The 16704-nt window shown below is 37.5% G+C and overlaps 1 protein-coding gene across 1 annotated transcript in view; it reads right to left on the bottom strand.

The window, feature by feature from the left end:
* The window catches only part of Su(Tpl) (Suppressor of Triplolethal), a 111969-nt gene that overhangs the window by 14760 nt on the left and 80505 nt on the right, over positions 1–16704 (bottom strand). The window contains exons 5-7 of the mRNA XM_089094319.1: positions 15646–16025; positions 8414–8570; positions 1188–1519 (exon numbers count right to left, since the gene is read on the bottom strand). Of these exons, the coding sequence (XP_088950445.1) occupies positions 1188–1519; positions 8414–8570; positions 15646–16025 (869 nt within the window). The remainder of the gene's footprint in view (positions 1–1187; positions 1520–8413; positions 8571–15645; positions 16026–16704) is intronic.

Genomic DNA, 16704 nt, shown 5'->3' with positions numbered 1-16704 from the left:
GAAACATACAAGAATCTCCGAAGCAGAGAATGCTTTTTGCAGTTCAAAAGCTTTTGGAATAACAGGAAGGTAAGTGCGAGAACTAAGATTAAGACACTAGAACTAACGGTAATGACAGTGGTCAAGAAGGGCTCTGAAACGGGGGCGTTCTGAGCGATTATAGAAGATGTATTTGACGTTTTCCACATGAATTGTTTGAATGACCGCTATTCTTTTGAATGACCTTTACTCATTTAAATGATTGTTATCAAACAATAAGCTGTTCTAAAATATGTTTCGGTCCAGCTTTCTAAGGCTATAATAAAATTATTTTATGATAATTATGTCACGCTTTTCAGATGAAAGTAGCCAAAAGTCGTGCTTTTTGAAAATACGGCTGAGGCCAAATGAAAATCAGATCGTCCTCGAATTAGGTGGAAAGGCGAATTTAAGCGAACTGAATATTCACCTCATCAATGCCCTTTTTTTGTCTTTTGTTTCTATTAAACCAAAAGTATAGCTCATAATTACTTTTCTTGATTCAGTTCACTTTAAGTTGTGGATCATTTGGGCCTCAGCCAAAAGTGTTTAAATTTGAAAATTTCTATCCAATTAAGCACTGAACAGAGGAAATACATGATATTTTTGCTGAACTCTTTAGACTACTGATCAGAGCCAAACGAACTTGTCGGTCCTCGGATGTTCCTATAAACCAATTTTAGCCGAAAGATGGGATCTTAGCATATTGATTCACCAAAAAAAGGCGCCGTTTATGTTACCTAATAATCTTGACAGGGAAACTGTGCCATTCAAACACATTATCCACAATATTTTAGCTTGTGAACCAATGTCTCTAAGAAGAAGAACAAGTTTTGCCAGAGTTTCGATGACATGACTGACAGTCGATCCAGAGTGGCTGCATATCGCAGAAGAAGTGGGAATGGACATGAAGCAGGAAGAGGCAGTGGCGAGGAAGCAGTAAGTAGCCGAAGCCATTTCTATATCCATTAGGTCCCCAGTAGCGTAGAGCAATGTCTGTTTGCCATCATAAGTGCAGAACAACAAAATTTGTTCCCTAAAATCCCCAATAATCCCAATTTTTTGGGATAAAAGAAAGGTTTTGTACTTCCAAGCATGCCTCATCAATGCAGTATCCAGTTGAAGCCGAAGAATATGTGAGCTAATAAAGGTTAAACTTTGATACTTACTAAGATCTTCACTCGAATCAACCCGTTGGATAGCTGGTTTATATCTATCAATTCCATTCCGTTCAGAGAGGCCAGTCCTGGAATCGGGCCAAGCTGTTGGCTGACTTGAGTCCGGCTTTCCAATCACATTGTAGCTAAGGGAATTACTCAACGGGGGGCTAACCGTTGTTTTCTTGAAATGTGATATCCGTTGCTTCTTCGGTGGAACGTCATTTTCAGGAGGAGCTGGTCGTTTGCCAGATGTCGGAGAGCTTCCAGGCTGCGTACTAGATGGCGACTGATTGCTCCCGGAGCTGTCACTTCCAGGAGGAGTAAAACTTTGAGGCTTTCGGCTAAAACAAAATCATATTTGTCAAAAAGTCATATTAGTGAACTAGACACTCAAATATTTATGCGCTTTTGAATAACACAATGTATAAATAATAACCATTCTCTTAGCTCTGCCTCCACATCAAAACAAGCCCCCTTCCCTCCGAACTTATCCAATAGTGCATGTGTAAAGCGTAAGCATTTCTTGAATCAGAACAAACTAACGATTCTGTAAGGAATGTAAAATCTAAATAAATATTCAGAAATAAAAGCTAGAAAAAATTTAGACAATTCGCCCAAATGAGTTAAAATGCAGCTAATCTCACAAGTTAGCAAGTTGGTGTTGTCAACCACTATTGAGCGATATAATCTGACCGCACTACCCTAATTGACCTTAAGATTGGGCATCAGCTAAGGTTACCGTCACCTTTACAAAAACTTGGGCGAGCATCATGCAACAGTATGAGAAGAACTCAAAATAACGAGGCATTGCCAATCGCTTCAAGCTTGGGAGAGGCTGCTTTGCAGTTGGTTGAATCCAGTAAACGTCCAAATATTGAACTCAACAAATAATAGCGTTATAAACTACGCAACTATTTAATAGGCAGTGCAACTGCGGCAATTAAAAGTCCCCTAGAACAGACCATAGAGTACCAAAAAGAGAATGGTATACAGAGACGGGGCAGGGGGATGACTATCCGCTTCAGGCTTAATTATGGTCCAAAATTTTTGTCTGCCTCTTTATCTGAAATTCAGTGTAATATCATGTTTGTTTCTAGAGGATAATCCGATGTTATTCTGATGAACACATTTAATCCATACGAAATTCAAAAACAGCTGAACTTGAAGTCAGAATTGGGTTCAAACATGTTAAGATCAAAGACACTCACTCCAAAACACTTTCCAAAATAATTTCTATGATTATATCATTTTATTAATTATATATCTTGTTATCCGTACAATACAAATTACATACGCCATAATTTGGCTTAATTCTACTCTCTGTCAGATTTTTGCTACATCGCCCCACTTTAGGAAGATGAGGTTGTCCCCTCCAAGATTTTTTTTTAAATTTACTCCAATGTTCGAAAAATCAAACAGAAAATTGGTAGGCATAGCAAAAATTTCTAGTCTTGGAAGCACTAACTGGCTTAACTTCAAAACATACCGATAACATTCGTTTCTTTGAGAGATGAGGTTCCTTCGAGAGAGGTTTTATCCCACACAAAATTGATACAAATATCGTCTTCATTGGCCCGCCCAGTAAAGACGACACCCATTAGAAATTTCACAATTTCGTCATAAGGTAGTAACAGGGAACTGAGCTTCGCTCCGTGAAAAGAAAGACTGCTTTTTTAAGAACTTGAATGTATTTTAATTCGGCAAAACTTTTTGCATATTTATAACGACAAATTATTCTATACTATCAACCATCAAATTAAATTGTAATGTGCTTTTTTAAGTATTTAGCACAGCCACTTATTTTCAGCAAAATTTAACTATTGCAATGCATTTGTGACGTCATCCATATAAAAAAATATTCGAGAAATTCAACGTCACATATGAATGTGTTGTTATTCAGGTAATTTTTTTTTTATATAAGGCTCTGAACAAATTTTCCTCAAAGTCGTGAACTATCTAGATCTTTTTCTCACCGGGAAATTGGTAGTAGCCAATTTTCAGAAAAAATGTACCGTACCGCAATTTTCGAGAAAAAAAATGCATATATATGCAAATATTAATCATTAATAAGATAGGCTTATTAAAAAAAAACTTTTATTTTGAAGCACAAGCCATCTGTCAAAGAAAAATTTGGACTGCAAGCACTGAAGCTGAACCAAATACTGGTTTGCCTTTTTGATAATAACGAATACTAAGGCCAGTGCCAATAAATCAATTGAAAACACAATACAAATCAATTGGCACAGTCGAGCCAAGAGTGCGACTGTCCCTAAAACGTATTGGATGCAAATAAAACAAGTTTTGAGCAATATAGCCAGTTAAAAGTCGCAAAGAGAATAAAGGTACTTTCTGATTTAAATTGATATGAATCTAAAGGTAACATGTAACCTATTTTCAGACGTCATTAACCAAAATAACAGGGCTAACAACCATAGATAACAGGTCTTTGTCAAAACCATTAAAATTCACATAACACGCAAAGATCTGGACGACCAAGGTTTAAGGATCCGGGGCAGAGCTGGATTTTGGGTGGTTTTGTGATTTTTCACCAAAAGTGTTCTTTTGACATATTTTCCCCAGATAAACCAATTTCTCTGTCTAGAAGCAAACCAGCGAAGAGAATGATAATCTTAACACAAATTAACATTAATACATTCTAAAAAGTTTACTTTCCAAATACAATTGCAGTCAAGGATAGAACTGCTTTTCCAGTCCTTTATAGAATTTTTCCTACAATAAAAAAAAACTTCCATCCCCCACCAAAGACTCGCTCAACCCGAGGGGGCTCTAACTTCCCGACTCCCCATGTAATCGAGGGACGCCACGTGCGCCACAGTTCCGCCACGCTTGGCACGGTCCCCAAAATGCTTGGCATAGTTCCACGACGCCTTGCACATGCCACCTCATGAAAATGATTTCTGAGAGGGCAGTCCCTCTGTTCAGCCAACAAAGATGCACGCTAAAAACTATCGTGAACTAATTGGACTTATTGTACCAATTATTTTTTGGATTGGTTTAATTTTTGCCCCGTGGGCTATATTTCTATCAGTGTTATAAACCAAATACAATTGTTACTGGCTTAGTTTTCAGAAACTAGCTCAACTTGGTAAGACATCAACTCAGGAAGGTGACACGGAAGTAGGCTCCATTACCGGCTTGAAGCACAAGAGATACAATTTGGGTACACCAAGACAGTCTAAAAGCAGCCCCTGGTTCTGTACAAAAAATATCACAAGAAAGTCATCAGTCTCATAAAAAAGACGTGGCTATGAACAATTTCATTTGGAGGAACCAATTACCGAAATATCTGGCTAGTCACCCATAACCTCAAACTATTCACATTGTTGAACATGCCAAACTAGCTGGTAACAGTCAGTATATAGTCAATGCCTTTTACCCAATCAATGACCTTGTTTGGAATTAAAATGAAGTATATATCAAAGGCAAACGGGTCAACTATCAACCAAATGATGGATTATATGACAGAATGACAATCATAATTTAGCAAACGATTTCTTTGTTCTAGTCTGCTAACAGTAGGTAAAAATAACATCTTTTCAAAACCATAGGTACATCCACATTGAGGTGGGGGGCACAAGGTTTTCAGTGGAAGGCGGTAGGCACGTGTGCATGAAGTTTGGCATTCCATGGGGGAGGGGCTTGAATTAAAAACTGTGCAACGAATTTTTAGATTTTGCGTTGCTGTTGTTTATTTTTCATAGAAAACTTTTTAGGGAAGGGGACTTTTAAGAAAGTATTTCTGAGAGAATTTCCTCTTACACTACGAAAAGATAAAATTTTAAATGTGTTTTAATTGATCGCTGGATAAATAAAAAAAAAATCACCGGAAGAAAGGGGACTTCAAGAATCTACGATCCAAATAGTTTTAGGGTGAGGAAAATTCAAAGGTAGATTTTAGATGGCGTTCTTCGAAAAAATTAATCTACCGTCCCAAGGATTCGTAGTCTAGGTAATTAGGTCATTTTGGTCACAAAACGTAGTCAAACAACAAAACCAGGAATAAGAATAAGTTCTATTAAATAAACGAAACCATCTGGTGCAAGGGGGTTCCCAGCGTTTTCACAGCTCGGCGTTCTTTGGATTCTTAATACACGATCACGGATCCCCTTAAAACGCATAGCAAGATTTTTGCAAAAAAAATGACGCTTTATACGTGTACATTATAAGGTGATTTAATAAAAATTTTCACCCACGAGACCCCCCTCCCCCTAAAATAATTTCTTACATCTACGGGGATACATGGAAGCGCCAGTTATGAGCTCTTGATCTATTGTCCCATGGGAAAGCAAGATTGTAACACTAGGATACAATAATAATAAAAACAAAAAAACAAAAAAAAACACCAAAACAGGAGAAATGCTTTAAATATTTGGTCAATTAGTGGAACATCATAGGAAGCTGAGACACCCTTCTTGCGTACTTGCCTCCAGTCCTTCCACCTATGGTTCTAACCCTAATTCCAATTTTCCGCCCGTGTCTTCGGTGTACAAAAGGCAACATATTACAAAACCACCAGACCGACACATAGATTATCTTTTCCCCCGCATCTGTCAAATCTGTGGCACCACCTGTCTGTCAATTAAATGCGGTTTACATTTATCTGAGGCTTTCGCTACTCACTAGTTTCAGAAAAAAAAAGAAAAAAAAGAACATTTTTTCACTCTAGGGACAATTGGTGATTAAAAAATACCATTTCTTTATCTGGGATGATTATGGAATCACAGCCCAGACCATGAGACGATTAGAAAAGAAAATCTTTACCATTGCAAAAGTTAAGTTTAGTCTTCCCCAACTCCCCAAGTCCTGCGGAGGAGGGGGCTTTGCCCATTACTTCTTTAAATTTCATGAGTTTTCCCATATTTTCATATAATTAGCCTACTTTTGTATTTTTTTCTACTTTAATTACCCCCCTTTCTCATACGTTGGTCCGATAAATCCTTGCCATACGCGGTCCTCCTTCAAGCCACGACGAATAAAACGCAAGGCAACATCTTGCAAACTGGTATTGTTTCAACCAAGGGCCATTATCCTTAATTTCTTAAAAGACCCGACTTCAACTTCCCAAAGAAATTTTCTTATTGTATCAGGGATGGAAACAAGGGCACGCTCGTCCTCTCCCCTTTAAGCTATAGATTTTTGAGCCAAAAAGCAATTTTCAACTTGGCCAATTCGAGAAACCAAGCCACATCTTGTTTACAAGGAAGCTGAGAGCGAGAGAACTGAAGGAAAGCCAAATCTCGTGACAGTGCCACGCTTGTAAGCGCCAATGAAGATAGCCACACCTGGAAACTATGATGGGTAATAAGGCTCAAACCTGCCCGTAGCACGCTTTCTTCTTGAAGCAGTAGCGAGCCTTGAGATAAACGTAGTCAGGAATAAAACACTGCTTTACGCGTCTATGTTGCTTTGTGGTGCGATGAAAATTAGTAGTTATATAATCAAAGTGTAAGATGACACTAATCAAGTTTACTGTCGACTACCAACGTAAGTAGCTCGATGTCGAAAGTCTATGCAGCTATCTTGACATATTATCTAGCCAAAGCGCAAGACTTGCCCTTGAATGTGTTTGACGTCATAACATTCATTTTAGTAATTTTGGCAACGTAATTTCACGGCCGTACTTAAATAAAACAATTGAAATTTGTAATAATTTGCTGATTTACATCTAAAAATAGGGTCTATCTTCTTTTTTACCAATGTGGTTAATACAAAAACATTTTTGTAATCTACACTCATTACTAATTAAAATCGGAATTAAGCGGTTAAGAGGCATGACAATATTTGACAGCGTACTTACAAAGCCAAAGTACTTTCTACAAAATAAAACCAGATATGGGAAAACAAGACTTTGGCAAACACAAATATGCCACAGGTAAAGTACTGGATAGCCTTCAAATTAAATAACTCCTACGCAAGAATCTGCTTTTTTCTGATTGGGTGACGGGTCGGAGAATGAGGAGGAGAAGAAACATATGGAGGGTAGGAAGAATTCCTTTTTAAGAGGCACAATCGTGGAAAACAAGACTTAGGCAAACACAAATACAAAAAAAAAAACAAGTCTGCACTTTCCCCCGATTGGAAGAACTATTGAGGATATTAAATCTTTCTACTTTCTCTGAGTTAAAATTAGAAACAAATTTTGGTATAGGACAGGGGGGACTGACCCTTCCAATCTTTAAGCATTATTTCCATGACAGTTATCTTTTTCTTGTCAATCTTCATGTTTGTAGCAAAATCTTATATTTGTGCTATACGATAACAAAATAAAAAAAAATCAAGTCATATGGGTCAATCTTTAGTCTATTCTTACCTGAAAAGAGCGATTTTCTACAATTTTTCTTTTGCTTGTTTTAAGTTTTATGGCAATACCACATTTTCGCCAATTCAAACGACCAGATCTGATTGTCACTGTCCTTTGTATTTTAAGGAATCCAAACCTTATCCAAGGAAAACACGGAAGTTTTTTTTTCTTATCAAAGCGCGCCTCTTCCAGACTCTGAACCATGATCCAAAACCTGCTTGTTTATCGACGTCAGAGATAACGTGATAAGTTATAAAATTAATATTCATATAACCGCATCCTTATACTACCAAATTACTCGTATATGACTTTTACTTGGTTCATTCTTATTGTTCAAATGACTTTCTAGGTATAGGGATTTAGTTTTCTTCAATTACAGCGAAAAAACTTTATACACGTGGAGACACTTTGTTTCAGAGCTTGGAAACAAAAACTTTCCAAGGAGAAAACAGTTTTCTATCAAGCCACGTCTCTTGGCAACCCTGGAATAGGGTGCAAACCTGGTAGGTGCCAAACCCTCGAGCTCGAGGAGTGGCAATCTTTGAGGTAATTATAGTTAAGAAACTGGCATGGCTTTATAGTGTGTAGCTTGTAATAATAGAACTATCACCATAGTCAGCTTTTTATAATTCATGTGCCATTTCCGATATTTTTTTGGTTGGCAAATCAAAAGGCTCTATGGCCTACTGTGATCATCCCAGGCAGAGCTGTTCAAGGGAGGGGGGTGGGGGATAACGGGACAGCTGCCCCGGGCGCCGTGGCTGTGGGATTGCACACTTTGATAAAATCTTTCACTTTGATTTGTGGATGCTGTAATTAATTTTTCCCAGGACACCATTAACCCTAGGAGCGGCTCTGATCCCACAGATCCAAAACAGTTCTAAAGTTCTCAAAAACAGTCAAAAGTTCTTACCGTTTTAATTGTTGGCGTTCTTGTTCACTATAAAACGGCCAATCCTCCTTAATTTCATTCCATATATATTTATGAAGGTGATACGTATTATCTTTGTAGTTGGCAACACTGTGTAATACGGTGCTTATTTGACTTTTTTCCTTATCTCGTACACCCTCTGAAATAAATACATTTAGTAAACGTGAACTGTAACTGAAACCAATGGCCAAGCTGTACTCGACCTACTGTGACCACTCTGTCTTGATGTTTATCTGGTTTGTTTCCAATTTTCTCAAAACCATATTCAAGTACTCCATGCAACGTATTTTCGGCTTCGCACTGAACAAAAACTGCCAAGCCGAAATAAATTAGCATATTAGTGCGGTTTTCGATAACTTTAAAGGCATTAAGAATAGAACAAAAATATATCAAAACCACTATTTTCCAACTATATATGCGAAAGGTATTCAGGAAAACAAGTGAATATCTTGAGAACCAGGAAAGGACAATATAGATTGAACCAATTAGTGAAATTTACTTAGTTTGAGCGGGTCAGTTTTTGTTTCTTTGGATCACCCCCTCTTCCGAAATTCCGGGAATGTACAAATTATTGCAGGAGAAGGGAAAAACTGGAAAATGCGATCCAGGTTACATACTTGCAAAAAAGGAACAGTTGTTTACCTTAAGGAGGGTTTCTAAGGCATTCAGGGTAGGCCAAAAACAAATAATTTCAAGGTCATTTTCTAATTATATTGCCGATAATTGAAGAAAAGTTAAATATTTTGAGAACCAATATAGAACACGGAATAAGCTGATCATTGGAACTTGATTAGTTTAGGGGTATAGGTTTGTATTTGTCAAACCCCTCCTGTATTTCATTCTTTGGTAATGTACAAAGCTCTTATTCATAATGGACTTTATGAACAAATTATTGTAGGAGAGCAGAAAATGTGCTTCGGGTTTATAATTGTCAACAGGAACAGATGTTTGCACGACTGGGGTTTCAAGCAAGGCCGTATCCAGGGGGGTTACCCGGTTTGAACCCCCCCCCCCGAAATTTTTGACCGAGTCGAAAATAAGTCGAAAATTAGTAAAACCTAGGTAAAAATCAGCATAATTAGTCGAAAACTGAGTCAAAAATTAGTAACCCCCCCCCCCAAAAAGTCAAAAATTAGTAAACCCCCCCCCCGAAAAAAAAAATCCTGGATCCACCCTTGGTTTCAAGGGAATCTAGGATAGGACAAAAAGTATCGAACCGCCGTGCACGAATCCCGACTACTTTTACAAGACCTATTTTGAAAAAAAGTCAAATATCTTAAGAAGCCAAATAGTTTAGGAGAGAAATCACTGAACCAATCGATACAGCTTGATTAATTTGAGAGGGTGGGCTTTTTACATTTACTTTTTTTAAATCTATCTTCCAACTAAAACCCTGTGTACATCCATGGCTAATACATAATTTACTATTTGGTAAAAATGCTTACAAATGGACAAATTTGCAAAATAAGGTATTTGTATCCCTTATCTTTTATCGAAAAGTTTAGAAACGAGGTAGCAGTGAAGTTGGCCCGCCTCACCTAAGCCTGGAATTACAAGGTTCTAGCACCCAAACCTCAACCCAGGATGTTCGATCCGCCATCGCTTCTATTTCTCCATTAGCTCTATTCTTTTTACCGTGACAGGAAGGCTCGGCAGATGAGAGGTGACATGTTTCAGCCAAAGGATGGAAATACAACTTCTGTCGAATGCACATATTCCACAAAGAATCCCTATCTTGTGTTCACTTTTTATTGCTTAAATATACCCCAGGATTGAGAAATATTTATTTTAACCTGAAATATAGCATTATGTCAATGGCTTTTCGGGGTGCTACCATTTCATCTAACCGTCACAAGCACTAAACGTCATTTCGTCGACAAGGAAAATCCGTCAGAACCACTAATCGTCGGAACGTCGACAGTCATAACATCGACACGTCAGGACATGGACAGTCACAATCGCTACACGTCAGACGTCGACAAGGAAAATCCGTCAGAACCACTAATCGTCAGAACGTCGACAGTCATAACATCGACACGTCAGTTCATCGACAGTCACAATCGCTACCCGTCAGAACGTCGACAGTCATAACATCGACAAAATCCGTCAGGACATCGACAAAAGAATTTGTATGTTTATATAATAGTAATACGTATATAATAGTTTAGAAACAAATTTCACTATATATTAGCACATCAGGGGGGTGGGGGTAAAGTATAGCATATATTAAATACGTAACCTAACCTAGGTATCTTTTCCCCCCTAAACCCCCAAAAAACTAAAGTTTTAAAACTTTAGATATTATGAAGGATTTTGTTGATGTCCTGAGATGTCGATGTTATGACTGTCGACGTTCTGACGAGTAGCGATTGTGACTGTCGATGAACTGACGATTCGGTGTTATGACTGTCGATGTCCCGACGGTAGTGGTCCTGAAGTATCGATGTCCTGACGCCTTCCCTAGTTTTCCCTCTTTCTTTGCCAAGCCCTTCACTGAAAATTAATCTCTTTGCCATTTTTTTAGGAATTTCTTAATAAATTCGGAATACGTTACACAAACAGGGCACGTTAAGCTCAACACAAAAATAGTTGGTTTTTTTCAAGCTTAAAAATATTAAAAAATAAAAACTGATATCATTCCATATATGTTCAACGAGATAGCTTTCCTAATATAGTCAGATAGGTAATTGATAGGAGTGAATCATGCCGACAATTGAAGTTCAAAAAGCAGAGAGTAGACATGCATAATAACCAATTATTTTAAAATTAATACATTTATTACTTTTAAAACCTTGTCCTATTTATCAGGAAGAATAGAAAGTTCAAAGAGTTTTGTTCAACTCAATTGTTTTCGCCAATTTAGACAGTACTTAACAGGTGATCTTTTATTTGTTTATAAATATGGTGGATTTGCAAAAATAACCAAGGCAATTTTACTACTGAACTGAGATAAACTTAATGGGGGGGGGGTCTACCTCAAAATTCAATGATTTACATAATTTCCAATACCTGTCTTGTGTTACACCTATATATTTTTTCAAATATACTCCACCTCTCGAGATAAATCTCAGCGCTGTAAACCCCTTTTTCAAATTTACGCTAGAAAGATCTCAAAAGTCATACATTCCCCCTGCCCAAATATAGAAAAATACAAGGCCCCCCTATCTTCCATTGATTTATTGGTGAAGAAACCATCTTGAAACAAATTCAGCTTTACCCAGCCAGTAAATGAAAAAATAAAAAGACATTTACAGATCAATAAAACGACAAGTTTGAAAATATGTACTTGATGAAGCTCGAAAATTTATTGCAAATGAAATACAACTAGACACTACTTCTGCGCCCATAAAGATAGGAGAAAGAATGGAGGCAAGATTCTGCAAACTTTGGTAGTCCAATTGCACTATTAATCCAGTCAACGGCGTATCCAGGATTTGTGTTCGGGGTGGGTGGGTTATTTTATCGGGGGATTGCTTAAAATTCATAAACGCATAAAAAATTAGTTTAAAGGCATTTTTGTTAAATTGTTGCAAGTCGGACAAAAATTTCAAGGGAAGGGGGCAAACCCGATACCCCACCCCCTTGATAAGCTCTTGCCAAGAGTCACGCTAATTCTTAGAATGGAATAAAGGAATAAATAACAAAACGGGCAAGGTGGAAACGCCTGATTCCCGCCACAAGTACAAGTATTCATAAATCCCCGTTAGATATCGAAACTTAGTGCAAAACACAGAGGGGGGAGGGCGTCGGGCACGGTCCCCCTAACTCCTAAATATTCTTAAATTTCTGGGCGTTCCTTATTCAAACGATAAAACAAGACCTGTTTATATTATTAACCCCTCACACACACACAAATATATATATATATATATATATATATATATATATATATATATATATATATATATATATATATATATATATATATATATATATATATATATATATATATATATATATATATATATATATATATATATATATATATATATATATATATATATATATATATATAGCGGATAGGTCTCATACACTCTGGTTATCTTTGAAAAAAGCCTAAAATCAGAGCAGTTTTTGGATTATAGTACATATTAACCATCATCCTCCTATACTCAGTTATTGAAACAAAAGCATAGAAAAAGGAGGGCAACTGTAAAACTAAACCGCTGGGCAGCCCTGTATCCAACCTGATCATTTTTGCTTTCACTCAAGGGGTTTCCCACTCCACCGCATGGTTTAAATCTTGGAGTTAAACACATGGTATACTTCTACCCTGTCTATTCGAGCTGCGGAAGGTATAACTCAACCACGCCTGGCGTGCGGCACATGGTGTATATACATCTGAAAGTGAGACACCCCTTACTTTCATTCAGCCCTCAATATATTTATCAAGAAAGTAAGTAATTTTAAAATAGATGATAGCAACTGATCTACAAACTTTTATTTTGCCGGAAGTGCAAGTTTAGTTCATCAATGTCATTCTAATATCTTATTTACATTTTATACGGAAGTGGTCAAGAATTCAGTTCAGAACTGCAACAATCCAAAACCGAGAGGAAAAACTATTGACATTTTAATTATGATGTGAATGGGAAAAGAGAAACTCAAGCCGTTTCAAATTTGTATCAGAAATTTTCAAGGGAATGTTAAAAATTCGACAAATCAGATTTACGTTCCTAGTGATTTATCGCTTGCTTGGCTGCGGTGTTTCAAAAAGCATCATGTCACACAATCTGATGAGAGATTGTCCTTGTCAGCCATCTGTCTAGGCCCAAACGAAAAGCAGGTCGTCCCCGAATGGGGTGGGAGGATGTCGTAAGGAGAAATTTAAGGGAAATCCCTGGGAGGGTGTAAAAAGGGAGGCTTTCAATAGATTAGGATGGAGGAGGAGCGTACGTAGCTGTGTTGGCATCAGGCGGCTTAGTTCTGCAGTGAATTAATAGTAGTAGTAGTAGCATGTCACATCCGTAATGTGGCCCAAATAGGAATAATAGCTGAACAAAAAGGCTATCTGAAAATTTTGACTGGATGTGTTTGGGGAAATGATGGGCGTGGGAGGGGGATTGGTTGCCCTCCAATCACTTTCGACTATTAAAAAGGGCTCTAGCCCTTTTCAGTATGTAGTATCAAGTAGACTAATATATCCCATTACACCGTAGCTCATGATGTTATAACTATCTAAACCAACTGTAAGGCCATATTCAGGAGGGGAGGGTGTTACCGGGTATGGACCCCCTCGAAATTTCCGTCCAACTCATAAAAAAGTAAAAAAAAAATGCATTTAAACAAATTTGTGATGCAATTTATAAAGTCTTTTTTGCAAAAACTCCCCCGGCTAAAATTCATGGATACATCCTTGACTAACTGTTATAGAGTAGCGCATAGTTGCTCGCGAGCTATTAGGGCTGAAGCGGGGAGTGGCAGCCATATGTTTTTAAGGGAGGCGGGTAACTAAGGCCTCAAAAAAGTATCAAGGCGGTGCTATAGAACCCATTAAATCATTATTTGCCTCACAAAATCAATTGGAGGATGGAAAATTTGCATCCCGGTCTCTACACAAAGCTGCGAACTTCGGGGGGGGGGGGGTAGGAGACCATATTCATCCATGAAATACTTGCTTTTTCGTAAAATTCATGTTATTTAACATTATGCCTTTTTTGTAGACGAGTTTTGGTTTTACTATTATCATCTTCATTAAATTCTTTTTTTTTTTAGAACTAGACTTACTGAATTTGTTTACTGAATTGTTAATCTTTGCATGTAATATTCAGGTTCACAAGTCCCTAAATAAAAAGTTTTAATCGCAAATCTAATAAAAAGCTCAAGTCCGATTGATGGTAGATAATAAAAATGCTCAGATGACAGCTTTAATACGATAGCATAAAAAAATCTTGCAATGATTTCTCTTTTGTGACACAAATGTGGGCAACAATCCTGCAAGCCCAGCTCACCTCTCCAAAATACAATAACCGGTGACGGAAACTACTATTTTGAAATAAGGGTAAAAAAAGATAAGGGATAGAAAATAAGTGAGCATAAACCAACCTGCCATCTCATCTGGCAGGTAAGAAGGTACCCTGGAGCCCCCCCGCCCCCGAGTTCTCTCGATTTATCTTTAAATTGAATTCTGATTTTTTATTTTCAACAAACTTTTAACAAACAAAAAAATGGTATATAATTGTTTACAAATTTCAAAGCAGTTGACTGCTTGTACATTCTTTGGCGGGTAATTTGAAAACGCAAGGAAGAAATAGCACAAGAAAATTCACCCACAGAACGAATTGTGCACGTTAACACATCCACAGAAACGGACTTTCGCCATTGCGGGGGCGGAGGGGGATGATTCTTCGGTAATATGCTCTCGTGCGAAAACTATGTGAATTCCATTACATTTAAATAAAACCTCCCTATACAGTACCTCAGTATACAAGATACCTCAATACTCAAAATACCAGGAAGTGTTTTACCTTTTAACAAGCCTTCCAAGGATTTCTAGTTTCTTATAGGTTTTTGTAGATAATTTCAGAGACCACACTGCCTTTCCATGACGATAAATAAAAGTTCAAATAGGGATAAAATCCTTTTAATAGACAGTGATAGAAATTCACAAAAATACCAGATATTTCGGTCACATGACCGTCATCAGTAGTAAAACTGATGCAACTAATGACGGTCACTGTATATGTGATCACATGACCGTCATTCGGTCACAGTGACCGTCATCAGTAGTAAAACTGATGCTACTAATGACGGTCACTGTATATGTGATCGAAATATCTGGTATTTTTTGTGAATTTCTATCACTGTTATCATCATCACTGTCTATTAAAAGGATTTTATCCCTATTGGAACTTTTATTTATCGTTATAGGTTTTTTTTCCCCTTTCCTACTTTTACAGTTTTTTTTAGCTTATTCTTGTTTCCCTGACGGTAAACGGGAGAAGTTCCGGACGGAAAATGAAACCTCAACATACAGTACCTCAACATTCAATATTCAAAATACCAGACAGGGTTTAACCTTTAATAAGTCTTCCACGGATTTCTGATTTCTTATAGTTTTTTTTTTCACTTTCCTACTTTTACACTTTTTTTTAGCTTATTCGTGTTTCCCGGACGGTAAACGGGAAAAGTTCCGGACGGTAAATGAAACCTCAATATACAGTACCTCAATATTTAACATATTTCAATATTCAAAATACCAGAAAGGGTTTTACCTTTAATAAGTCTTCCATGAATTTCTGGTTTCTTATAGGGTCTCACAGCCAGTAAATGAACAATCCTTTCTTTAAGAGGTCTTCTCATAAGTTCTGGAATGGTAGTTGGGGGACTCGGGCTACTTGCCACAGGAGGGAGAGGATGATTGGGTGATACACCTTTAACTGGAACAGGGCTTGTTGAACTAGGTGCTGGCAATCGCCCCTGAATTGGTGATGGCGATGAAGTGTTTGTCACCGGTCTTACGTGAGTCCTATGCACTGGTGATGGATCCCTACGATGGGAGTTGACTGAGCCAACTGCTTGTAATGCACTTTTTCCACGTAATTTTACACGTTTCCCAATCATAAGGCCTGTGGTAGATTTAAGAACACGTGTACTGAAAGAAAAAAGATAATTTCAATAAATTAATTATAATTAAGGTGGAGAGTGAGGGAAAGCAGCCAAAAAAACAACAGAGGGTCAATAAAAAAAATATAAATTTTTAACTCAAGATTCTACACAAGGCATAATTCAACTTGCATCGCCGGTTCGGTCCAGAACCTAAGCATTTGTAGAATTTATTAGTGACGAGCAATATAGAAAGATATGCACCCTCGTTGCCTTTTGATGGATCGAGAGTGCTATCCGTGAAAAACCGTGGAAAACCGTGTGGTTTTCCGTGGAAAACCAACTATAAGCAACTTTTCCAGTGTATTTGACACACAGTAGAACAACAGGACATGTAGAGTCGGTGTGATAAGATGAAGCATAACTAATATCAGCAACGCACACGGGGGGCGGGGGGGGGGGGCTCCCTCCAAATAAATACAACATTTTCAGAATTCGAATTACCTAATAAAATTAGGGTACTTGTAAAGAATCCGGTAAACACGCGAGAAAGACCGCATCGAAATATCAAAGATGCTTTATGAAAAACAGCTTTTCGTTTACCTTTTGAGGTATTGGTCACTCCGTGACAAAGATTTAAACTTTAGTTTTTTGGGAGTTGAAGGGGCAAAAAAGGTACCTAGGTTAGGTCAGGTTACGTATTTAATATATGCTATGTTTTAGCCCCC

The sequence above is a fragment of the Artemia sp. Qi Xiang Cuo genome, chromosome 9, assembly GCF_049724085.1.
Source record: "Artemia sp. Qi Xiang Cuo chromosome 9, ASM4972408v1, whole genome shotgun sequence".
Classification (NCBI taxonomy): Eukaryota; Metazoa; Arthropoda; class Branchiopoda; order Anostraca; family Artemiidae; genus Artemia; species Artemia sp. Qi Xiang Cuo.
This window is presented reverse-complemented; position numbering and strand designations above follow the sequence as displayed.